The 27024-nt window shown below is 42.7% G+C and overlaps 1 protein-coding gene across 3 annotated transcripts; it reads left to right on the top strand.

Annotated features, from left to right (window-relative positions):
- The first annotated feature begins 1363 nt into the window (after positions 1-1363).
- LOC115772107 lies at positions 1364-27024 on the top strand. Of its 3 annotated transcripts, XM_030718072.1 has the most exons (12): positions 1364-1440; positions 10960-11508; positions 15507-15629; positions 16287-16426; positions 18897-19038; positions 22468-22650; positions 22712-22855; positions 22911-23171; positions 23656-24024; positions 24701-25032; positions 26348-26516; positions 26692-27024. In XM_030718072.1, exons 2-12 carry the CDS (start codon positions 11304-11306, stop codon positions 27000-27002), a joined length of 2379 nt encoding a protein of 792 aa, XP_030573932.1. In that variant the 5' UTR covers positions 1364-1440; positions 10960-11303; the 3' UTR covers positions 27003-27024. The 3 variants fall into 3 exon arrangements, with proteins under 3 accessions (XP_030573932.1, XP_030573934.1, XP_030573933.1); XM_030718074.1 differs by lacking the exon at positions 23656-24024; XM_030718073.1 differs by lacking the exon at positions 10960-11508 and having other exon boundaries at positions 1372-1440.

Genomic DNA, 27024 nt, shown 5'->3' with positions numbered 1-27024 from the left:
TATTTATGCATATTATTGAGAGCTTTAGTTGTGATTATCCTGTACTACAATTTATTGTATTACTAAAAACAAATTTCTTTGCAGCATTACATACACATACACACACATATCCTTTGCGATAAACTCATTGAATTGCCAAAGGTGTTCAATGGGTATATCAAATGAGTTGTTCAATTGTTGTTTTATTTATGCATATTCAAATAATAAACAAACTGCAATTGGAAAATTACGCACACAATGTGTGATCTAAGAAATCTCTCGTGTTTAGTTAGGTTCAATTTTACATGTATAAGGATAATTTCAGCATTTATATTAATACTTAACCATCTTATGGCTGAAAAAGGACAACAATTGGGGAAAACATAAACAAACCACAAGAGCTTGTCTCGACACTCTATTGTTGTCAAAAGTTACATAAATTAGAATCAAATTAGGTCTTCAAGGCGTCTATGGCAGGCAATAGTGACCGTTATCGCATGTGTTGCGCATTTTCGTATAAGAGTGTTCAATTGTCGCTCTCTGCCTTTGACGCTCACTTTTCAACATTTCGCATAGTGTTTGTTCTTAGCAACATGCTGCTAGCAACATTTACAGCAACAGCGAGAGAGAGAGAGAGAGAAAGAGAAGCAATTGTTAAGAAGCCACAATTTTTGCTCACATTTAATAATGTCAGGCAACATTTTTTTGCATTTAACTACAAATATGAATATACGCAATGCAATCTTGGCCAACCAGGCAAACCAAATAAAATATTTTCGTAACCCAAATATTTTAATTTGGTTATGTTCTACATATTTGTACGTATTTTTACACTTTAATAGGTTCTTATTTCAGAAGGATTTATAAATGTTTGTTTTTTCCAATAAATTAATATATATATATGGAATTATAAATACATGCATACATATATTATATTGCAAATGTATGGTGAGAGGGTTTCTCATAGAACTTGTGAAAGCATTTGTGCTTTTGAAAATTTTCCAACAGAAATTGCAAAATTTGCTAAAAAAACGAAGTCACATAAAGCAAGGATACCACAAATTATCCCAAAGCTCAGTTAAACAATTAATTATTATAAGTATTTGATTAATTATTATCCTGAAGCACATCTCCCTATCTCAATACACCACTCCAACGATCTCGTCTTATCACACCGGGATCATAACAAACTCTTTCAACATATCGTCGCCTTATTGTTGCTGAGGGTTGAAAACATTCGGCTGTCTTTCGGCGCGAGCGAGAGAGGATGAGAGAGAGAGAGAGCGCGCCAACAGAGCGCAAGCAAGTTTGTTGCTATTATCGTGCGCCTCGCAGTGCCTGTTCGGGAGTCAAGCGCGCCAGTCTAACGGGACCAGTGGATACGTATACATCGGCGCGCGGTTGTTGCTGCTCTGATTCATGTGTTCGTAATGGGTGCCCGCCACCCCCTCCTCTCGTTCTGTAAGTTTCGAATGTCTGCTGGTGCTCTGCTGGTTTTTTTTGCTGCTGCCTCTGCTGATGCCGCTGTTGGCGTGACATCAGCATCACCACAGATGCTGTTGACACGTTCGAAGGCCATCGCCAATGGCTGCCGCACCGGGGATGCCAAAGCTCGTGAATGTTCGGCGTTTTTGGCAAGCAGCGCGTTGCGGTCGCGAATTTGAAAAGTGGAGCGCCAAAATGCCGTGAGAGCTGCGTATCCGTGCCCGTCTCCGTCTCCATCTACGTCTCTGTCTCCGTCTCCGTCTCTGTCTCCGTTTCCCCGTGCCGTAGTCGCCTAAAATCCTGCCAATAATCGCATTGCGGCAACTGCCGCCGTTCAGTGTGCCTTGCCGCGTTATTTGTGCAATGCGTATAAAATATGCCACTCGGCCCAGTGGAAACGTGCTAATTATAATATGTTAATGTCTGTGCCAACGACAGAAAGTGCAACTTGTGAAATTGGCCAAAAATTGTGCGACCGCAGCTCGGAGGTGTCCACGTCGACTGAGGCGGCGCAAATAGTGCAAATACTGTCCGTGGCTCAGGCTACGGCGGTGGCGGCGGCGGCGGCGGCGACGACTGCGGAGGACGATGTATAAATATTTGGCACACACCGAGCGCCAAGCGTCGAGCCAAAGCCGACAAAACGAAAGCAACAAAAGCAATTATGCAAATATTGCAAAAATAACGGCAACAGAATGTTTCACTCTGCAAGTGTGTGAGAGTGTGACTGAGTGTGGGCGTGTGTATGTGTGTGAGTGTATGCGTGTGTGCTCTTATATGCGCTAGCCAACTCAAATTGATTAGCATAAGCGGATGCGGCATTGGTCCTGCCTGTTTTGCTTCCTTTTCCCACGCACTTTACCAAATTGTATATGCAATTCCCACACACTCACACGCAGCTGTGTATGTGTGTGTGTGTGTGTGAGTGTGGATTCTGGTGTGTTATTGCGATGTGCACAATTAGTGCCAAAGTCCACAAAATCGACTAATCAAACAAAGGGACGGCAACGGCGGAAAACTCAAATTAAATTGGGGGGATTTTTCACGCCTCTGCTGACGTCGCCGGCGACGACGACGGCGACGACGACGACGACGTCGAGGATGACGACGCCGACGGCGTCTGCTTTACTTTGCCGGGCCGCATCATTCGCAAAATACGCGCGTAATCTATTTTCATCGCTCGACTTATTTTAATCTAGATGCGGCCCTCCACACTCTGGCCGGGTGCTTACCCCAAAGGAGCTCTTCTGGTTGTCTCAATCTCAGTTTCACTGTGCACACTGCAGCAGGACGGGATTCCTCCTCCATCCCGCTGCTCCGCAGTCAGGCTGCGGCATCAATTCGAGGCTTTGCATTCTCAGTTGCGAAATTAAAAGTAATTTTTAAGGATTTATCACGGATTTGCAGTATCATCGCCGGCATCCTGACTGTGCAAAATTTTTTTTATACGGTTTTTGGATTCAGATTATAAATTGATATTAATACGCGTAATTTACATTGCTGCCACTTACCGCAGTCGCTGCGGTACTGCCACTCGAGGCACTCTCTGTCATGTCTCCGTCTCCGTCTCTGTCATTGTCACAAACCCGCCGCCATCCAGTCAGCCCCGCCCTCCCCCCGGCTGAATTTATCGCGGCCAGCATCAGTTTCGAGTTGCGCGTGTAATTAAATTATCGCAAGTTTATCGCGGAAGATGAGCAAGTATCCACCAGATAATGGGCGGTTAGCTGCTAAGCCGAAACCCGCCCGAAATGCCTGGGCTTCGGTGGAATCTCAGTTAGAACTGAGTTAATTACGTGCTTAGATTTTTAGCAAGTTCAACTTAATTATAGTCCGCTTCCTCGGACGAACTTTTCACGGACGCACAAGCAATCTGCAGCTAAACGGCAACATGCAACTAAAAATGCACTTTCAATTCAAACGGGGTCAAAAGTTTGTCCCGAACCCTTATGACTTCCTTGCAACTCGCACACACACACACACATATATCACTGCGAACAGCTAATGGCAGTCAGCTGGATTAACGAGCTCGAGTACGCATGAGATCCGATTAGAGAGTGAGGAAACGATTATGCATGATTTGGCTTCCTGGCAAACCGGCGTATATTGCAAGAGATATATGTTATATGGCAAAATCGGGCTTAAATTTAAGCACAACTCTACGCATTTTGGAATGACAACATTTATTCGAATAAATACATTCATGTCCCTTTAAGCCAAATGGTTTGAAATAACGCTTGGCAATATTTTTAAGGCATATGCATATTCGCATTTGATATTAAATTTTTAATAACTGAAAATGTGAAAAAACCACTTTTACGTGGAATTTTTTTTTTGCTCTCTTGCAAAATACGATTTAACCTCTGCACAATGCTTACGTTTGTAGAAATGCAAATCTTATACCCTGTACCTGACAGAAGAACGAGCTTCAACATGTGTCAAGTTGAATTTGTGAGAGAATAAGGATACCTCGAGGCTATTAAGTATCTATATTCTTGATCAGCATCGAGATTCTAGGCGATATATTCAAGTAATTTGATTCATCTGCTTACAGACGGAACATTTTATACCCCTCAAGCATATCAAGTTTGTGAGCTCACTTTAGCCTGTGTACAGGGTATCTGTTAAAGGGCCACATCAGCTACAGATTATTACTTGCTTTCTTTTATTTATTTACTTTATCCTTTCGCATTGTTTTTCTTTTGCTGTATATTTGCGAATAGTTTATTTACATTATTTTTATTTTTTAATACACACAGTATTTGCGTTCCGGGCAAAGGAGTCGACTTCCCGTTTCATTGGATGTCTGGCGGCCATTTATACATTTTTCCGGTTTTCACTTGGTTTGCACTTTTCCCCGTTTCCCATTTCTCTCCCGCTCACCCCCCTCCTGCACACATTTCTCGTTTTGCTTTCTTTATTATTATTAAACCAAAATAAATTGTTCGATTGTTTGCTCAACAGAGTGTTACTTTTTAAAGGCCTCCAGTGCAGGCCACCAACCCACTTCTTCTGCGCCCCAAAAGCGGTTTATTGGCAAAATGGGCATAGAAATATGATGTTCCCTTTTGGCAGACGTGCACCCGTAGCGTTTCGCATCATATCGAACACATGTTATACTTTCTTTTTGTTTTCGTAAGCAGTTTCTTGCCCTCTTCCATTTCTATGGCTCCGGTCTGGGTCTGGGTCTGGGTCTCGGTTTCGATATCGGTCCCGAACTCTGGTTCTGGCTCTGGCCCGGCCCTGATGCTGGCCCACTCCTAACAATCACAATCAGACCCTGCCGTCGCGACGGCTTGTTTGCTTGTTTGCACATTCTTAACTGGCAATCAGGAGTGATTGTTGTAGAACTTTTGTCATTTTGCTAATTTACCATTATTTACTTGTTGTTTGTTTGGCATCAGCCCAAAGAATATTCTCTGCATAATTGAGGGAATATGTCACAGACAACTATGCAACAGCTCAGGGATTACTCGAATACACACCAATACGAATACGGGCCAATTATTGCTTAATAAGGCCAATGGAAAATTGTATAATTGTAGTTGAAATTTTGTTAGCTAAGCAATATCCAACTTACCGCAAATTAAATTTATCTATACGCAGATGTTTGTGGGTCCTGGACAAGAGCATAGCACACATTTTAAGCTCTAATTAAATAAAATCAATTCCACTTGACTTTTGGCCGCGACTGTGAATTTGATGCTGTAATCAGCTATTTATTTTTGGAGCTCTACTAATATTTTATTAACGCCCCATGCGGCATGTCAGCATTCGCATCCGCATCAGCAACAGCAGCTGCAGCAGAAGGAGAATCTGAGCGGTTCCGTTTCGGCTTGCGTGTGTGTGGGGGTGCGTGAGGGAGTGTGTGGGCTGGTGTGTGTGTGGGTGTATTGAGCCAACTTAACTAGGTCAGGGGATTAACTTTGTTAATAATAAAACACATAATATTGCTCCTGCAGTTGCTGTGAACGAATTTCTTTGCTTTAAATAGCAGCTGGCTTTAAAATGTTCGTTAAGCGATGTGCGCCAGTGTAGAAGGTGGACAGTCCTTGGGTTGGGGCGGACAGCGGACAGCGGACATCGGACAGGGGAAAGCGGAGCGGGGGTGTATTTGCGGGTCGCTCTGATTTCGCTCGCAACGCCGAGTTTTCGACTGTGGCGTTCGCTGGCAAGGAATCTCCTGAATTATTTATGACAATTAAGTTGTAATTTCATTTTATTGCCTTCAACAGAGCCAACATTTCACCGCCGGCGTTCGGTTGCGACGTCCTGCTACCCACAACGGAGCTGGCAGCTCGTGGGCCTCGGCCTCGGTCTTGGTCTCGGCTCGCATTCGAATATGTAGTAGTTCGGCTCCTCCAACTTGCGACTCTGCGGGCTTGCTTCTTTGTTCCTTTCGTCATTTGACGCAGCTGCGCAGCATCCGCATGACCATCGCCTCACGCCAACTTCTGGCCATTCTGGGCCCCTTTCACTTTACTTTCGCCAAATGCCATCGTAAAGCGGAAAATGTATGTTTTTGCCCTTGATACCACGAACCACTTTTTGTTAAGTTTTACTCGTTTGTTCTCTTTTTTTTTATTTTATTTTATTTTATTTTATTTTTTGGCTCACGCACTTTATTATATGAACATACATGTGTGCGCGTATCTTCTCATATAATTTGTAAGGTCCTGCAAAGCCCTTCTGCACTTCTCTGGAAAATATTAGGAACAGGTGTTTCCGTTGTTGGCACGCATAACATTCTGGTGCACTTGTTAAGAGAAGTTTCCACATTTAAGAAATTCTATTTCCCTGGCTCTCTAATAATTCAATAGATTTTTCTGAGCTGGGCTGCAGTAAAAACCAAAAACTAAATAAATGAATTACAATTGTTTGTAAATGCAGTTAAGCTGCTGGCTACCTATATTGAAAAATCCTGCCAAGGCTCAGCGAGAGATTGGCCGGGCGAGAGATTAATGTTGAGCCTGTGCATAAAAAGAATACGGTTCAAGTAATAAAGGACAGAAGCAATTGTGGTCAGCGTGACTGGCCTAACTATGCCCTCATCAAGCATGAGCCCGAGCCTCTGGGCCGCATTTAATATGCCCCATATTCAACACAGCGCAGATGCTCCGAGATTTGCACGAACCCTGATCAATTATTTAGTAAATGAAGACACCATCCTCGTCCATGTCGTGTACTTGTCACGTGGCTGGCTGTTTTCTGATTTTTGGCACATGTAGCAAAGATTATTTAATAACAGATTCTAGTTACCAATGAAAGTTGTACGAGACCCGCTAACCAAATTAGGCAGAGTTCTTGCTCTGTCATTCCATTACGCCGGGCACAGCGGTGCCGACTGGGTTGAGTGTGCTCTGTTCTGTGCGATTTAATAGGCACACAGCTGGGGCCTAAGTTGCATCAGGCGACTTCTTGAGCCGGGAAGCCATTGCACTGTCAAAAGTTTTTGACACGTACAACGACTAAACTTTTCAGCGGTGGGCACGACATAAATAAACACGCCCTAGTCGTTCCAAGCGACCATGCCTCACGCCCACGCCCATGAGGAGGGAGGAGGGGCCGGGATAGGGACTCGTATAGGCAGGCAGAGGGAACTGTAGAGCGACCGAAACGTGACCAGCAGCTGGCCAGCGGTAGCCCACGTGGCCAATTGCCTGGGCCTGTTTTGTCCGATTTGTCCTTTGATGCTGCTATGCTCGTAAATTTTTCAACAAGTTTTTATTATGGTTGCGTGTCTTTGCAAAAAAACAAAAAAAAAAAACCAACTCCCCCAACTCACAGGCCCACACACACGCATACACACACACACGTCTGCTTTCGTGATTGCGAGGGGCTTTTTACTTTATTTATTTAATAAAATTTAGGAATACGGCTGGAAATAATTTATGGCGCTGGAATTTGCACATTAATCCTGCGAAATGTTGCCAAATTATTGAGCCAATAAATATTTACCTTGCGCACTGCACAAAAGCCCCTTGCAACCTGACCCACCTTTCTACCTCTCTATCGCTCTCCCTCCCGCACCAAAACTTTTCAATCCCCGTTGGTTGAGCTGACGTTAAGCCATAATTTTGATTTAGACCCCCGAAAGCTGCTTGAGATTCCTTAAGCGTGCATTTATCTCTTTGGAGCACTGGTGTCGACATCCGAGAACCGAGAACCGAGAACCGGCAAGGCAAAGGGTTCCACAATCTGAAACTATGAAAATTACCATATTCAGGATCCTATCTGCCAAGGCCATCAATCACAAATGTGAATATGAATTTTGTATTTTGAGGCAATTTGGCCAGTTGCAGATTTATGTGCACGTTGCTTCCTACCATTTTCAATGTCTGGCAGCTGTCGACAGACACGGTAAATCGGTTTTAATCTAACTGAATTGTTTGCTCCCACATAAGTTAATAACGCCAATGCTTACCAGGGCCTAGGCCCAATTTGCAATGTATTTGCAATTGTATTCATTTGGGCCTGAGAGATGCGGCGGAATTCTGTGTGCGAGCTCAATTCATACACTGTGCTGGCCAGCTCTAATTCAAATTTACAGTCATATCGAGGAATCTGGCAATTTTGCAAATTATTCAGCAGGCATAAAACGTATTTGCAACTGGTTGCGGCCAAAGCCGCTGATGAATTTCACGGCGGGCGGCATGTTCTGTATTTCTGCATTTTGCGGTGAGCTAGACGTGGACGTGATGTGTTGAAAGCGCGCAATTGATTTTATTTGGTTTTCGTACAAATCGCAAAAAACAGGCTGTTTGATATTTCCATGGAATTTCGGTGGTCGCGGATAAGTTCACTGACCGACAAATTTCAATATGAATTCAATTTTCCGCTAAATTGAGCCAAGCACAAAAGATGAGCAAATTACGAGCGCAACTTTACGCTTAAATAAATTCGAATAAATAACTGTACGCAACTCAACTTGTTAGTGGCAACAGCTAACATCCGTCTAGTAGGTGTCCCCGCCCCTTTGACGACCGAACGTCCAACATCCGACCCCACCTTTTAAAATCAGTCGACCCTCGAGTGGGCTGGCGGCAGCTTGCGGCGGCGGATGCTGGCCAAGATGAAAGTTAAAATATTCGTATATATTAATTTCTATAGCAAAAAGAAAAACATCGAAAAGCCATAAACCAAAGTTCGGCAGAAAGTTCATCATCATGAGTGGTGGCTGCAACAACCACTACAAAACCTTCAACAAGCAGGCAAAAGCAAAAACTAAAACGCCTGCGACGGCACGTCAGAAACCGACAGATTCAGATACAGATACAAAAGCAACTCAAAGACAAGCGTCTACGGCGATGCCGGCGTCGACGTCGACGTCAACGCTGGCCACTGCCACTGCCGATGATGATGCCTCTGCCAATGCCTCTGCCTTTGCCGATGCAGTCCATAGAAGGATGTATAATGGTGTCACTAGTAGAACCAGCGGCAACAGAGGGTCTATGGTGTTGGTTATGCGGTGTGCGGCTTGGGCAGGGCAAGCACTTTCCGCTCAGTTTGCAAAATATGAAGTTTGCTTTTGAAAGTTTGCGGTTTTTGGGTTCCTTGCAGGCGAACAATAAGAAAACGTCGAGAAATACATTAAGCCAACATAAAGAAGCATTTTTCAGCCAAGCGGGGCAGCTAAACATATGCACGTGTGTGTGTGTGTGTGTATGTGTGACTGCGACTGAGTGCTTAAGTGTGTATCTGTGTGTGTATATGTGTGTGTGTGTGTGTGTGTGTATATATGTGTGTGTGTGTGTGTGTGTGTGTGTATGTGTGTGCTTGCTTTCAGCTGGCGTATACACTCATAGCTCCCAGGATAACATGGGATTTGTTTGGTCTCTACACGCTTAATACTCAACCCGATACGGAACTTGCATCCCCTTTCGCTAGGTTCAGCTTTCATCAGTCAGTGCTAACCCGTCACTCCAGCGGGCCAGCATCAGTTTTCAGGCTTGGTTATTTCGGTGCTGCCGTCTGAAAGTGTCAGTTAATGAATGTTTTGTCATACTACTCGCATCTTTCAGAGCCCCAGCCCCAAAGCCCCATCCAAAACAGCCCGAAATCAGCAAATACACATCCTTGCATTTTGTGGCTTGTGGGTTTTTTTTGTAAATTTGGGTGCCTTTGTGATTGTGTTGTGTGGGTGTGTGTTTAAAGGGAAGCCCATTACTCATCTCGTACGGGTTGCTGGCTTGCCGCACATCAATGTTGAAATTTCATGGATAAATGAACACAATTGATACCTTTTGTGTACTTTTAATCTAGCCAGAACGCCTCTGGCCCACTTGTTTGCCAAATCTATGCAAGTCGATCACCATAGAAACTGCACTGGATGGGAAATCACGAAAGAACAATTTGATAAGCCCCAGCCAACGTTGGCAGCTGACAAAATAAAAAAAAAATCGCAACATGCGTGCGTTTGTATTTGGTTTACTCTCTGAACTAAAACCAGAAAATTTAAAAACTTTAGTTAAAAATATTCTTTACTTGGCTCAAAAATAACACCATTCAATGGCTTCTATATAACTCGCCCCACACAGGACAACAAATGTACGTTTGATTAGCATAGAGAGTAATATTTCCAGTCACTTTAGCTATTCATTTGAAAGCTGGCTGTATACAATTTCATACTTAACGAACGTCAGGTGTACAATTTAAGTTTTTATGTTAATATTTAAAGAAATTGTATCTATTTCTTAAGAAAACCCACGGCGCCATTAACAAAATTAATTAGTACCCTTAGGAAAACGTGGTCTTGCGATTCGCCATTAACTTAGAAGCAGGGTATGTTCAGAGCTTTTCCATATTTAAGCTGAATATTAAAATTGTATGAGGAAACAGGCCCAAGGGGATTAGAGCGAAAGTGTCAGAAACAAGAGGATTTCGCCAATAATCCCGCCTCTATTTGCAGTTATATATTTTTGTTTGCGTTTCGGTTTCGGGGCGTGATTAAATAAAAAGTTTACAAATTGTTAACCGAACTAATTAATTGTGATTTCAGTGGCGAATTTGTTTGAATTTAAAATTAATATCGAATTCAATAAATAACCTCAAGCCCAATTAAGACGCGGCGCGCAATTGAAAAAATAAATAATAACTAATTTAATAATTTAATAATTTGTTTCATCGTTAGCAAATAAAAAATGTTCAAAGCGTACGTGTGGGTGCTTTTGGTTTTTTTGTTCCATAATCGACTTATCAGTAACGCGTAATGAAATTTTGTTTTTATCAACAATGAACGAACATTGTACAGTTATAAATTAATAAAGAAAAAAATGTATAAAAAAAATGGCAAAAGGATATTAATTGTTTTGCCTGCTGAACAAATAACTGCAAACAAACAGAACACAATTTAAAACACAACAAGGACAATAAAGAAATCGAAAACTGAAGCGTAATAATTTCAGCTATAAACCAAGTAAAATTTAATGGCACGAAAGCAAAATTGAATAGTATATAAAACAAAGTGTTATTCATTTCAACTTCCCTCCCAAGCAGATGGTTTGATCGATGCGGCGTTGACAATGCCATGAATACGAACATGAGTATGAATCGGTATATGCATGAATATGAACATGAATGCGAAAATATTGACCAGCCGTAAGAGCCATCACATTCGTCGCCACTGATGATAACAATAAATATGAAAATTCCAAAAATGCAAATTGCCAAATCTGAGGACACACAATAAAATCGACCATAAAGAAGAACATCAAATCAACAGCAGACGCTAAACAGCGATAACATTGGCCAATACCGAGCCTCAGCCGACGACAGCAACAGCAGCAATAATAACAACAAAAAACAGCAACAACACAACATAACAACTCTGGCCGGTGGCAATGGCCGAGCCGGAGCCCAATCCTGCACAGCATCTGCAACGGCAGCGCCAACCCCGACCACAGATTCAACCTAGCAAATGTCGGCACGTGCGCAGCCCGTGCTCCTGGGGCCGTAGCTGGAGCAGAGTCGCCTGGCTGCTAGCTGCTGTATGCCTGCTGACGCGGCCCGTCATGCCGGAAGTTATTTATCGAGTTGATCCTTTGGGTAAATGTTTTGTTTTATTTTTCCTTCTTTTTTTTTTTTTTTGTACATTTCAGCCACATCTACATGTAGAAACTCGCGTCGGTTTTGCGTTTTATCTGCAGCAATAACCGTCCCCTGTCGTCGCTACCCGCCCCCGTGTACCCTGAAGTGGGTCCTGCGACGCTTTTTAGCTAATGCCCGGCAAATGCAGGCGCCAACCCCCGCTGCCGTAAAAACTGAGCTGGCGCTTTTTCCGCCATGTTGCCCTATTTGCCAAATATGTATGTATATATAAGTGTGTATGTATTTGTGTATAAATCATAATTAAGCACAAATATACACTCAAAGTGGCTGTTTATGGCTTTCATGTATTCTCCGCTGTCCAGTTTCAGTTCGGAGCGGCCCACAAATACTTGCGACGGACAAAGTTTCACAAATGATCCGAAAAGCGAGAGCGACCAAATATTTATGTTCGTCATTAATGATTAATAGGGTAGCCAAAACAAACATTCATAAATTAAACCACATTAATTAACTGCCCGTCACGGCTAGATACTCGAATAGAGATGCTGCCAATCCATGTTCCATTGTCATGAATCTTGAATCATGACCATGGACTACTTAGCGGCTAATTACATGCATATATGCATCACACTCAATTGTACATATACAAATCTTTATTAGCCTGTCCAATAGAATTCACAGAATGTTTAATTTTGAATTGGTTTTACATCTATTCATAGCTTTTTATACAAACACTAAGTTAGCTGGTCGTGTGAGTTACTTTTTGATAAAAGATTCTTTTTGCGCTGTCCTGGCGAAAGATGACTCATTGCTGCAACCATCGCTGTCAGCAGCTCTCAATATTCGGTGAATTTATTGATTATAGCCATCGTCAGATTGAAAATGTTTTCCAAAATTAATTGCCATATTTGCCGCAACCATTTTTTCTATTTTTTTCCTCCATACATTCTACATACAACGATGCTTTTACACTCTAACACACTTAATTAAATTCAAATATTTTTTTAAACTGCGCACACACATAACTCTTATACGATTTAAAATGTTTGTATAAGAGTGTCGAAAGAACTTTCCACTACGCTTAAAAAAGGGAATCCTCACAGATTTTACGCTCATATGCGCACATCCATGAACTTCGCTACTCGTGTAATTAATAAATATTTTTCCAAAACTTTCTTTTCAAGTGCTTAACGGTCGAGGTCATTACTTTCAAGGCCGAGGTAGATAAACATGTCGGCTTTACCAACTTGGTCGAAACTTTCGACACAGAAGCGGCCACAACTCAGGCAACTGCTCCACCATTAAATGGGGCGTCGTTAATAGCACTTGCTATAAATATTCAATTGCTGTGTTTGTGTCTTTTTTTTAATATTTGTTGGTTGGATAACGCGCACAAGCACAACAGTCTGGTACATATGCTAAGTCCCGCCCACCTAATCATAGAGTCATCCGAAAACCACGTTTCTAGGCAGAGAGCCTGTACTTGGGTTGCGGTCTATGAATGCGGCTGGCGCCTTAGCTCGCGTTGATAACGGAAACTTTCACGGCCTAAGCGGTTGTTTCACATTTCCCCGAGTCGGTTCACATTAAGATGTGCTTTAATCTACCATCTTAGCATAGACCGTGGAACGCAACCTGGGGGGCAGCAATGGAATCTTGTCGTCCTTGTGCCTTTGTCATATGCGATGCCTTTTAGTGTCTTGCTGGAGCTGTAAAATTTAACTGGAGGCGACAGGATGCTGAGCACTTGCACACGAGTGACTCCGCAGGCTCTGGCAGTGGCTGAGTAGGCGGCACCGTCTTCACCTTTCAGACGTTTTAACTCTATGGGCACATACTCACAACAGAAGCCGCAGGGTCGTTAATACTCTTGTTTTTCCTTTTTTATACCCTGTATGCAAGAGAGAAGGGCAACTAGGGTATGCTGGCATAATCTTCATAAGATATGGATGAAAATCAGCAAAAAGGCAACAAAAATAAAATATTTAAGTCTTCTCTACTGCTCTATTTCTTATCTCCGCTTATATTATATACATAAAAAAGTGTGCACAGGGTAACTCTCACCCATGTTTATTTTTTTGTGTGTGTTTGAAATAACACTTGTATATGGCTGGCTGCGGTGGCAGTCGGCGTTTGCTCAACTAAACAACCAGGTAAATGCTTGCCAAAATTATGAAAAGTGAAAGAGTTATTATCATTTTATGTCGCATAAATTTGCATGAGACGTCTACGTCGAGTGCCTGCCGGGACAAGGCCTAAGGATGAGAGGTCCCGTCGGGCAGATGTCGCACAGCTTCTGATTTAGTAGAATATAAACGTGCAAACGTGTAATGCGTTCTTTGTGCCGAGTTACCAGTGCCTGGGGACTGATGCTGTTACTCCATTCCTCTAACGGCCACATCCGGTTGCCAATTACAATTATTCAGATGCTCAAAGGGAGTTGCTGCGCTTAAAGCTAATAATTAAAGCTCGTTGAAATTGGCAAGAAGAAACTGAAATATGGCTGAGAGCATAGAATAATATTCAGATTTCTCTGAAAGTCCCATTATTCCAGCAACAGACGAGGAAAGTATTCGTCTGGTATGCAAGCCATATGAAATTGTGTTACAACTTTGTTTCAGTTTTGACAACTACTATGTATATCCGAATAATATGGCATTGCAATTGTTGATTTTGACTTTTACACTTTCAGACACAGTTCGAACTGCAACATTTCATTGTGACTCTCACGTCGAAAATGGATATTCAATAATAGAAATACTGGATGAAAACATACTGGTATATTATATTCATGCGTGTGAAAGTACATCTATGTAACACATGTGTGTCGTTTACATACACACTGCTCCAGTTCGCATTTTGTACTCGTACTTGTAACACACATTCTCAATTCCCCGTCCCGCTCCCACGGCCTGCCCACGCGCTAGCCCCTTTTTGGCAGCCATTGTAAGGCATTTGTTTTGTAGTGTAAACACTTTCTCATGCATACACACATTTTCGCACACATTCACACACACACACACACCCACACACAGACAGGCATACACGTAAACAATTTGGGTAATGAAGTCAGTGGCTCAGAGGATGCCCCATCACCGTTGTCGCCTCTAAAGTGGATAAGAGAAATGTACAATAAACAGAAACAAATAGCACACAATTTTTTCCGCTGCCGAGCGCTACGAAAAGAAATGTTGGGAAATAATTTCACATGAAATTGAATGTCTGAGTTTGCTTAGGTGTCAAGTGTCAGTTAAGTTGAAGACTGAACGATTGCATAATGGAAATTCAATTTACTTCGAGACTATTTTTCCATTAGACACTGTGGCATTACCTTGCCACACTTCACTGCGCAATTTGATTCCGTTTAACGTTCATACCAAATACAATTATTTTTGTAATTTTTCTATTTTTTAACCGCTGATAAACCTCCAAATTCACACGCATTTCTAAAATTAAATTGAGCTCATAAAGTTTAAAAAAATGCGCAGAAAAAGTTTGAAAAAATACAACATTTTTTGGTCTACTAAAGCCTCTTTGTTCATACTTATTGGCCTATTGAATTATGTATAGGCTGATAGAATTCATGAATGTCAATTCCCTGAAAATAAAGACACAAACAAATAACGAAAATGACGTTTATGGTAAATTTAATTGAATATATTTTATTTCCGTAACACTTCGAAATGACCTAATAAATGTTGCAAGAGGAAAATCCCAAAATGTACTTATATGCTTATATAATTTTATCTACAACTATAGCTTATTTTCTTATCTTGCAAATTCATGTTATAATAATACTATTTTAGTATACCAGGCAATGATATACCTTTAAGGTTTCCCACTCTGGAATGCTTTGATTAAACTTCCATTGCGAATTTCTACATGTAGTTGATTGCCTGTTTGCATTTGATATGCGTTATATATTTTTTTCTACTTTCGCCTTGTGCTTCATTTATATATTAATGCAGCCCGATTTCGGCGTTGTTTGCTTTTAGCTCTCCTAGCGGCCACCTTGCGGACGTACCAGCGTGCCGGATGCGATTCAGAACAGCTGTCACTCAGCTGTCCACGTGGCACTAGCATTTCCATAGAGCTGGCCCAGTACGGACGAGCTGGTGGTAAGTTCCATTGTCACGTACGAATCAGCGAAGTGGATGTGGGATGGTAAGTGTAGACGGAGGTGTAGGAGGTGTAGGTGTAGGTGGAGCTGGGTCCAGCGTCAAGTGAACTGAACAACGAATGGTCGGGCACTTGGACTGAAGCGACTGCCGATATCGCAATTGATTGATTGTTGCCCAAAGTTTGTCCGTTACACGCGTCGATTGTACGCATTGTATTTTACTTATTTGTGTGCACGTGGCCATGTTTTGGCTCAATGTGTACTTGCCCACGCCCACACGAGTGGCAGATGTAGTATGCAAGCAAACAACCAGGCAGCCATACAGACAATCACAATGCGAGCAAATCAGAATTGGACCGTGCTCCGAAAACGCCCATATCAAGTATACGTACGTATGACTGACCGGGCTGGGTCGGCAGCAACTTTTGGATATGCTTACCGATTGGGATGGTCGTCCAAAGCGTTTGCATTGAATGCTGCCTCTGCTTGGCACATGGCACATGGCACTCGACCTCCAGAACCACTCTGTGCCACTTCACTCCACTTCAGCCCACCCCACTTCGCACCACTTTTGAGTACTTCGGAAAATCGACGACGACAACGGCGACACCAACGACACGTTCACAAAAAATTGCCCTCTCGTCTACTTGAACAGATTTATCCGACCACAGCTTGTGTCCGCCGGTCTCGCAAGAGGACCTCACCACGACCGGAAGTGCCGGCGATGCTGTCATCCACAGCGGCACAGAAATCGAAGTCAAACCGCCGGAAACGTGTACCGTAAGCGGATTACAGGTAAGCTGAATCAGTATAATTGCAATTCCATCATCGTCGCACTCATCATCGAAAGAAGGCTCAGCCATGTTCAACACACAGCTGGACACACACCCACGCTTGTACGTATTCATATACTATACATATAAATATATGAATACTTGTGTATACTGGCACAGGAGCCAGCCACTACATACTGCAACGACATCGGCTTGAACAGCTCAGGCCTTGCTACGGCTTACCTTTTTCGCCTAAATGTATTTTTCCCATTTTCCGCACGATTCCACAGTGTGCATTCAAAGACATTGCCATACATACATACGCGATAAAATGGCTCTCTTTTGGTCAACACACACACACACACACACACACCTACACTCCACATACGAAAGCAGGCAGTTCAAATAAATCAGTGAAGTAGAACGATGCCATAAAAACAGCAATAATTCATAATGAAAATCGATTCGATTCACTTTGGCCAAGCTGAAGGCATAAATCATATACAATTTTTAGTTACTTAGCCAGTCAAAGCTTAAACCGTCCCAGTACAGTATTTAAGTGCACATACTTACATATATGCACGCATGCCTATTCATGTATGTGTAAATATATAGGCGAATTGGCTAAATCATCATAAGTCCGAAATATTTGATTTTTCAGAAATTTCTATTTATGTTTGATGATTACATCAAACATCCAAAATATTCCAGCTGGCTTATTATGTAACCGGCAAATATTAGCAAATACAAATTGTAGCTACTGCTATCAGAAAATTAAGAGTCCTTGACTAGGATTTAACAAATATCGTTTTATTGAACTGCGGGTGCATAGAGAGCAAATTCAAACTTTGAAATGAAATCATGCTACATATGGTTTCTAGGACTCTGCATACAAAATTTGATTCCCCAGGCCGACAGACTTATGGGTAAAAGTACGGGATACAAACCAGAGAAATTCTATACATTGTTCAGTATAATTTAGTTCAGTAAAAGTTGTTTGTACATACATTTGTATTTATGTGTGTTAGAGTGTAGATGTGGGTGTGTATGTGTGTATAGTGCAATTTGTCACATTTATGAGGTCGTTTGGTATTCGAATTCAACAATGTTGGTAGCTTTAGTGGAACCGATGTTGTGGTTAATTTTTCATTGAACCAGATCCTTCGAAAATAGCTTGTGACGAAGCTGCACCCATTGAGTTTCATTGCGCACATCAATTCGCAGTAAGACGATGACTTTATGGGTGATGTGTGACATGCGGTCGAGAATAACCGCAACTAGCACAAGGGCCCACACACACTCCATTTCCGGCGGTTCCTTAAAGCGGAACTGAATTGCGCCCGGCCGCAAGCTCCGCCTTTGACTTATGGGCACATATTGCAGTAACGCCAGCTTAAGCTTACTCCAGTTTGCAGATGTGGTTGCGAGTGACCCGTAAAGCAGCGAGCAAGAGTACGCTCGAGCGAGTGTCGGAACAAGGGTAAACAAATTATTGCGAGACGAGAGCTCACAATCAGCACTCGTGCGTGGGACTCACTTATCGAGGTACAGAAAATAGCTTCTTGGGGTGGCAAAAACCTCAAAATGCAATTACGGCTGTGGCACGTTTCCGTTTGTGATACACAGAGTGCGGTTTCAAATATCTAACTAATTAAGTACAAATCAAAATATTTGACAGAAGTCCAACTAAATACTTGTTAACTGCGGTAGTTTTCTATCATGCATACCATATGCATTCTATGCATAATATTGATAAGCTTTGATATCCTTAAAGCGCTTTTATATAAACAAAGTTCGACATGTTTCAGCAAAAGCAGTTGGTGGCATTTTGAGAGAATAATTGCAATTCTTTATGCAATTAAAATATTATCCAAATATTTATTATCGCTTATTTCATTTAATCGAAAGTCAAACATTCAGTTTGTTTTTATATTATTTCTGTGGTATTTTCATTCAATGCATTCAAGAGAGAGGATGACACGTTTACAGCTGCTTGTGTGTGAGCCATTCATTAAGTAATTGCACAATTAACACCACCCCGAACAATTTAAAGTTATTAATCTGATTATAATTATGCACCTATGTATTCTCACTTGCAAAACAATTGCTCAATGCAATGTAAACAGTGCCAAGCTACACTAATAATATATGCAGCATTATATATGCAACATTTGAGTGCTGTTGCCGCAGTGGAATTGTTAAATGCATTCATAGCTTAATCTTGTAGGCCGACAGAGATTTACGACTCAAGGAGGTGAGGTGGTGCCACGCCGGTGCCAGCAGCATCCTTTGTTGCCTTGCCGCCTGTTCGTTTTGCCGTTTACCACTGACTCCAAGGATACGGCTGCATTTGCCATATGTGCCGAATAATCTATCAATAGCACCCTCATCGAACCTGCCCACACGCCCTGCCATTACACACACTACAGATACCTACATACATATGTACTTACGGGCACTATATCTTACTGTCTGTATCTGCTTTCTTACAGTATGCCCTGCTGCAGACTGTGGTGGATGCCTGCCAAAAGAAGAGGCACTGCAAGTTCGCTGCGAATTCCAAAACGCACACAAGCGGAGATCCTTGCTCGGGCATACGAAAATTCGTCGAGATTGCCTACAAATGCCGTCCATGTAAGTATGCCAGCGCTTTAACAGGTCAGCCCACCGGCCCGCTTCTCCCTACAGTCTACACTCACTTGCATGGACTTTAAAAATATAATCGATGGGAGTGGAGCGCCGAGTGGAGGCCTTGAGCAGCCCAGGTTATGTGCCGGGCGAGCATATTCTCGTTTTTGTCCTTGCCCCGTTAACCATGATATATTTTATTTGCGCAGCGGCAAAATAAATATTTGCCAGATGCAAAAGTGCCAAACATCAATTTAAGTTCTGAGGCAAACAAACAAATTTATTTTCACTAAAAGAAATAAGCCGTCATTTATTGAAGCCATGTGCAAATGATTTCAATGCCAGGCCAGAGAATTGCTCCGGACTTGAGCCATAGAAATGAATATTACTTTAAAATAAATTTTGTATATTAATTACAGGTAAAAGCATATCTTTACAGATGAATATTTCTAAATGCATATGTACATATAAAATACGATTAAACAATAGGAGTAACCAAATGGAAGTTTAGGCATTAGTTCTGGTAGCTTTAAGCTTGGAAGGGTTACAAAATATTGCATAGGTCACATTTCACAGGCCCCTTATATTAATTATTATCCAAGTCCAAGTCCGGACTCCAGAGCAAAAGGTGCTATCATAATATTCGAAAAGTCCTCGTCTCATACTTTTGCAAGGGTGGCGAAAAAAAAAAAAACAAAATTAATGAGAATTTCAACTAAATAGAAGTTCATGGCGATAAGAGTGGGCGGTACTGGGAACTGGGTCCCGGTTGGTTTGTGCTGCAAATTTAGCTAGAAGCGTAATGAAAAATACAGCTGCGCTTTTGCTTTTGCGAACATTAAAAATAGTTGAATAAACTTTTTGCTGAGTTATTTGCATAGTTTTGCTCTGTGCATTTTTGCAATGGCATTGCCATCTTCTTCTCTCCAGCTGGGCGAGCGCCAATGGCGATTGGGCTAATGATGCTCGATTATTTACGATCCGCTAAGCAATTCATGTTTAATCGCAATCACTCGGCAAACATAAGCCGATAAGCGAGCAGATGAACCACCTAAGTGCTGCCTCTCACACCAAGCCGGCAATCGGCTTTCAGATTCACCTGAAACGCAGAACCTGGAAATGGCGTTGTCGTCGTTATTGTCTTTGTTGCCATACTGCTGCAATGGATGAAAGTCGTTAAACGAGTTCTTAATGCCCCGAACCGACAGTTCAATTCGACTATATTCAGATTCGAGCTGGCAGTGCAAAAGGCAGTTCTGTGCATTCGTTGTAATTCTTTGGTAATTTGCGTCAGCCTTTTAGCCATTTCCAGCATTTTGCAGCTTTGCCAGAAATATTTTCTCTGCGCTCTTTTTTTTTTTTTTTGTTTTTTTGTGACAAGTGACGCAGATGTTATCTTGTTAAAAAGCACACAAACAAACCGAAGCAGTGAAACAAACTGGAACGAGACAAAGGAGGAGCGCCGCATTCAAATTAGAAAAAGGGAAATGCACAGCGGGTTGAAAAAGGGCAACTTGTACTTGGTCCGCATAGCTCACTACATCGGACTAGCACATAGAGGGCAATGCGGGGCCATTGCTGAGGTAATATAATTAAGGAGAGCCGTTTTCTTTTTTCTAAATTGTCTGTTATCTTTTGCTCATTATGGACACCAGCGACAAGTAATAAAACTGCAAAGTACGAGTGGAAAACGTTGAAAAATTACGGCCTGGTTATGTGCGTGGGAGCTTCACCAAAAGCTACCCCAAGCTACCCAAGCCCAAACCTAGCCAACGATGCCTGAGGCAAGCAATGCACAGCAGACCCAGCCGGCGTTGGGACTCGGGTTGGAGAGAAAGAACACCGTGCCAGACGGCACATTGTGGTCATAAAAATATGGCAATTTTCAACTTTTCTCACGTCTCTCCATAATAAAACGTGCACTCGCACTCTTAAAAGGAGCAGGGAATCACAGCACCCAATAGGACGGCCGTGCACGTACCATGTGGGAGTCACATCCAAAGGCCGGGGCTATGCAGTCAATGCCAGAGGCCCAGGCCTGTAAACATGCTATGCAAATATTTACCAAATTTATTAAAGTTCATCTCGGACCGTCCTCTCGCCACAGACATTTCTCTTCGTATGCATCAAAAGATGTACATACATACATGTATGTATGTATGCACGTATGTATCTGTGTACATATAACATAAGTATATATGCTATGCGAAACATTTTAAGGTGCCTGTCAAAGTGCACAGCAAGAAAAAGAGCGCCGGCAGCGCAATTCATAATTGCTTCAGCTTCGTCCTTTTCTGAGCTCTTTGAGCAAAACGAGCAAAAGGAAACGAATATCTTGAAAATCTTACTCGACTGTGCTTCGACAATTGCAAATCTCAACTTGGCTGACTTCCAACAATTTGCTTTGTAAGCCGTAAATGTATGTACGTAGTGGTAAATTACTAAGCATATGTGCAATGCAGTGCATGTATGTATGTGTGTCGCCTCCGTCCTTAGATATTGAGGATACACACAGCCAAACACAGTAATTGGATATTAGACTTTTATTTGATAAATTACGACTTGGCGTATAAGTAATTATTTAGCAAAGCTTTGATACTAACAAAAATGCAATTGTACAGACTTTACAAAGGGTAAAGGACATTTGTAGTTTTTCGCAAAAGGAAAAGTACTAAATTATTATATACTTATAAAAATGTGTGCCCTTACATTCCAAGTAACTGGCTGACTGACTGACTAACTGACTGATTGATTGATGACATCGTGAGAACTAGGAAATTAAACTTTTCACAGTAATTACATTTTATGATATAGAGCATACTAGAAGTTTGCCTGGATATTTGTTTAGTCTGTAAATTAGATAAAATTGTTTTATGTTTTTATAAAATCCTTGCAAACCAAATATTGTGACATGTTTCATATATTACTACTATTCCATTCAGGCTGAAATAATCCAAATAACCGCTTTCGTGGTTTCGCATGTTATTTTATAAATTGTCTATTGAAAATGACAACTTATTTTGTAAGCAACATGGCGTATGGGTAATTAATGAAACTACAACGCAAGCATATGTACATATTTGTATAAAAATATAATTTTTTTTTTATTTCACTTTGCACATTGTTGTAAATTGAAAATGTTGTAAATTTAAGTAAGAGGCCGCAAGGCGTGGGATATCATGTCCATATAGATACGTATGCATAAAAAAGTATTAATTAATCATAAATGCATTAACAAATCCGTTACATAGTCCAACAGCACAGCAAAAGAAAAGTTTGCAATGACAATCAAACCAACTTTATATATATATATTACTGCTGCAGCTGCAACTTGGATTCTACAACTTCATATGACCGCAATTAAAACATATTTTCATCGGGGCATCATTTTAAAAGCTTTCCCTTCCCTTTTTGCACTTTTGCCCATCGATACAGACGAGTTCCGGAGCAAGTTGGCCTGCGAGAACGACAACATGCCACTGATGTGCAATCCGTACTCACGCATCGCCATCTACAGTGCTTCCTTCGGGCACACGGAACGGGAGAGTGTGCAGTGCGGTGGCCAGGGCGCTCCAGCTGGAAGCGTGATGATCAATCGGGAGGAGAACGGACAGCCCAGTAAGCAATGCTTGTATCCATGAGTGTGTCGATATTTATGCATGTGTTCTTGCTTAAACAGCCTGCCTTGTGTCCTATGCCACCGAAACCGTGATGCAAATATGCCATGGCCGCCGACGCTGCTCGGTGACCGCGGATGCCGGCACCTTTGGTCGCCCCTGCAAGGCTGATGTGCGAATGTATCTGAAGGTCGTTTACACATGCAGTAAGTATTTGATCTTAGCCATAAATTGAGCTCTAAGACAGCCAACTTTCTGCAGTACCACGCAAGGTGCTTAAAGATCGCTATGAAACGGCTGCGGAGTCAGATGAGCCGCAGCAAACTGATCTAGACTTGGACCAAGATGAGCTATACGACGAGGATCAATTTTATAAGGAGTCCGAGGCCATACCGCCGGCACCCAAGCTGCAAGGCGCCAACGTGGGTCGCTCCTTCGACTTTGGCGCCAACAACGCTGCCGAAGAAGCTTCGAGCACGCTCCTGCCCCCACTGCTATCGCGCAACGATGGCTCCCTAGAGGGTAAGTTGTGGGTCCATATGCCAATCAGATTATGCTTTGCAGTTCAAGTCTGTCGTGCTGGGTCGGCCCATGGGTTATGCAGAAACTATCAGAGACTGTAGAAATTTGTGCTAGGGGCGTCCTATAGATTCATAATTTGATTTCGCTTAACGTACTCGTATCACTTTTTAATGGAGTCTGTCGCGTCGGTATGCGCCATGTCTTTCACTTGCTACAAAGTGCCTCCACAGCGCACGGTGCATAAATATTTTAAAAGCACGCCCATCCGTCTTCATTAGCCAGCTGTGTTCCTGGCGTTTGAGTCATATAGCACGCTTAGCATCCATCCAAGCTGTGCATTATCTAGTAACGTTAAGTAACGTCAAATCGTGTTTGCTGTCGACGGTGCGCCTGGGATATTCGCGTTTGCCGTTGATGGATGGAAGGCCGCCAGACTCTTAGGGCCTTAACAAAAAAAATACCCGTCCATTGCCACATTTCGCAGAGCGACTACAGTCATCTGTGCGGCTCCTAAGCCGCATAAAAGAGTCATTCAACCATCAATTGCCGACCGAGATGGCCGCATCTACAACATTGGCCAATGAGCACATTATCACAACGACCGATGGGGCTCCAAATGAAGATAATGAGGATAAGGCCATTGAATTGGAGACGGAGGGCTCTGACTCCGATGCTCAGGCCAATACAGAATCGGGTTTTCAGAAGGGAAATTTCTTCTATCGTCGCAAGTGCCAGATGGTTGATGATTGGGGGCCAATAGGTCTGAACTGCACCGAGGAGGACATCGTCACTGAACGTGTCGAAGTGGTTGGTTTCTTGGCAAATTGGCTGCACACCTATCTGCACATCCGAAGTGAGTTCGAGATCCCGACGTTTTCTTCCCCCTCCTTGGCATGTCGTTCGTTCAGTTAGGCTAAGGCTTTCATGTGTAACTAATCGAAGTTTTTGTTCACACAACCAAGCACACAGGTCGCAAACAACTTTACAGCAACAAGCAGAAGAACTTATACCACAGCTATGTCACGTTTCGAAACACTGTAGACGATGTTGAAAAATAAAATAGAAAACATCTTTCCGTTTCCCCATATCCATGCCTTAAAAAAGCGCCTCAGCTGTCGGCTCAGCGGCTGTCATCAACAGAGCATAGTCGAGGTGCTGGGACTGTTGCTGTGGCTGTGACTGTGGTAGGGACCGCGCCCATCCACACAAAGTTGCATGTGCTGCACGTTGCACCCAGCTCGTTGCTTACCACATGGTAAACTTTTTGATTTCGTTTTAGTCATAAACAAAGTCGCCCGATTAAAACTTTAACTCACTACGTTCCGCCCACGCAAATGCAGACAACGCGCTGACGAGCACACAGTCACTGAAGATCAGCCAAGTGTAAAACTCATCATGCTGCTTCGCCAGGCTTACACTAACTACTTGTTACGTTACTTGTAGTTGATATTAGGAAATTAGGAATCTATTCACAAAGCCCTTTACTTATTTGCATTATATCTTCTACTTTGACTCAATTTCGCATGCAGAGCACCAGGAACAGTTTTACCTCTATTTAATCATATCGGTGACAGCGGGTGTTCTGCTTTGTCTGACGCTTGTCATCGGTCGGCTCACCCTCCAGCGACGTGGCGGCCGTTTGAAAAGGAGCTCAAGTGTCAGCGGCGTGGCCAAGAACTTTGCTGAAACGCCAATTGATGGCACAGGTGGCAGCGGTGCCGGAGGTGGCAGCAATTTCCAACAGATGGCAACAGGTGAAACCCATCTGGCCGACACTTTCGGCGACGACATCTCCGACATCGATGTTGACGTTGACTTAACAACGCCGGTACCATTGTCCAGTCTATCATCACGGAATGAGGTGAGTTTCAATTGGAATTGTTTAAATACGCATATTATAGGCATGGCTATAGGTATGGGAGCAGCAACTGGTTAAACTGGGGCATAGCTTAGAGCTCAATCCTGTCTGCTGGTTATCAGTACAATTACATGGAACTTAGCATACGGTAATTAACAAAATCACCTTTCAATAGCTGCAATAAGCTGTCTACATGCCCATTGCAGAGTAATCCAGCCCAGCAGAAAGCTAGTGGCTTGGTCATTACCTGTAGTCATTACCTTAGGTAAATAAACATTTCTAAATATGGAAATTTCATTGTCCTTGCTCAAGCCGACAATAGACAACGAGGGCGCATCAAAAGCAACGGGCTTGTTGTGGTTCTGTTCAAAGGAAATGAGAGGAAACTGGGCGCCTGGGAAGTTCCCTTGCCATTTAACCCATTTTGGGCAAACAAAAGCGAGGAGTCCTTAAATCGCCCTTCTGCTCAACCTCAACTCCCACCTCCGCTGGGAAAATGCTAGTAGCCTTGCTCTGAATGTTCGTTGCAACAATTTTTGTACTTTTTGTTGTTTACTTCATGGGCTCTGAGCAAGGGGCAGCGAGCAACAACAAAAAGCCGCCTTATACAAGTACTACACTATATACATACATACTAAATGCATGAATGTGAAAGAATTCTGACGGTTTGTTGAAGGGTTGAAAATGAAAATTACTGCACCTGTACAATTTGGACAGCCGCCTAAGGGATATTTTACATAAAGGATGAAAAAAAAACAAAATACCAAAATAAAAAGGCAAAGGCAAATATGTTTACAGCACTATCGGCCCGTCGATTCTTCGAATCCTTTGCAGATTATTTTAGGTTTATTCTTGATTGCGAAGCATTTGCGAAAAATCAAAAGCACTTTGCACAAGCACATAAATCCAGGGACAATGAACAATTTTGAAGTAAGCAGTCAGGACGAAAAGGGATTTGAACAAGTAGCTACGTGTATCTTTCTGGTAGGAACAGTGCAATCATTTTCATTGAGTTGCTTATAGTTAATATGAGCAATCTTGTCTCTGCACAGTGCAATCTTATTAATTTTTAAATATGCATTTAAATGAAGAAAAGGGGCAAACGCTACTATGGTAACGTATCTAAAAGAGAAAAGTGAGAGAAGGGCATGTTGCAGACAATAGCGAGAATAAATGAGCAGCAGCTTAACTCTGCTTTACTCTGCCTTTTCATATCCTTTGTCGTCGCCGTCATCCTGAACGTCAACATCTCGGCATCATCTGCATGTGGCGCAAAATGGCATTGCCAACTGTTGGGCCTGGGCCAAACAAACAAAAGACCTACATGACATACGCACCGACGCCCAACTGCAGCTACGCTGGCTTACCGGGCGCCCAAGCACATCATCCTTCGTCCACAGCAACCAGTGTGCTGATGGCACCACCTTCACAGGCCAACATTTACACCAGCATGGGCCATCCAGCTGTGAGCGGAGCAATGACTATAGGTGAGTGGCATAGTATGTAAAATATAAATTTATATACATACATAAAGAGCTTTTTGCTATTTAATTTAAGCAAAGTGATCGTAACACTGTTATAGGTACAATTTTGCAGCCTACTTGCTTTCAGCTTCCGTTCTCATATTACCCATATGCCCAATTACCACTTCTTACTCCACAGGTCCTCACATGCTGGGCCCCTCGAGCTTGAGTGGCGTCGCACCAGCTTATCTGAGCGGCACAATCATGGTGCCTGGACATCAGCACACGCATGCAGGCACCCTGCGGCGCACTTTGATACCGACTAGCATGGGCCTGATGAGCTCGCCGTCACCACCGCCCGCGATGCTGGGAACCGGCGGCGGAATGGCCCTGCCGCCGCACTCGCTGGCCGCTACCAGCGGCAGCGGTGTCTACTATGATAGCACGGTGCCGCGCACTCTGGCAAGGGGCATCTCGACAGAGAGCAGCGGCCAGTATTTCTTTGGATGACACTCGCTGAACCGCAAGGCTT

This window comes from Drosophila novamexicana, unplaced genomic scaffold (assembly GCF_003285875.2).
Source record: "Drosophila novamexicana strain 15010-1031.04,08,12 unplaced genomic scaffold, DnovRS2.1 tig00000108-arrow-pilon, whole genome shotgun sequence".
In the NCBI taxonomy this organism is placed as follows: Eukaryota; Metazoa; Arthropoda; class Insecta; order Diptera; family Drosophilidae; genus Drosophila; species Drosophila novamexicana.
Note: the sequence above shows the minus strand (reverse complement) of the source record. Positions and strands in the feature narration are given on the sequence as shown.

What these genes read in the sequence shown, in the direction of transcription:
- LOC115772107 (XM_030718072.1), top strand. Translation starts at nt 11,304, where the DNA reads ATGGCCGAGCCGGAGCCCAATCCTGCACAGCATCTGCAACGGCAGCGC. An exon ending in TGCCTACAAATGCCGTCCAT is followed by an intron (nt 19,039 to 22,467) that starts GTAAGTATGCCA and finishes CCATCGATACAG; the next exon opens with ACGAGTTCCGGAGCAAGTTG. An exon ending in GGAGGAGAACGGACAGCCCA is followed by an intron (nt 22,651 to 22,711) that starts GTAAGCAATGCT and finishes TTGCTTAAACAG; the next exon opens with CCTGCCTTGTGTCCTATGCC.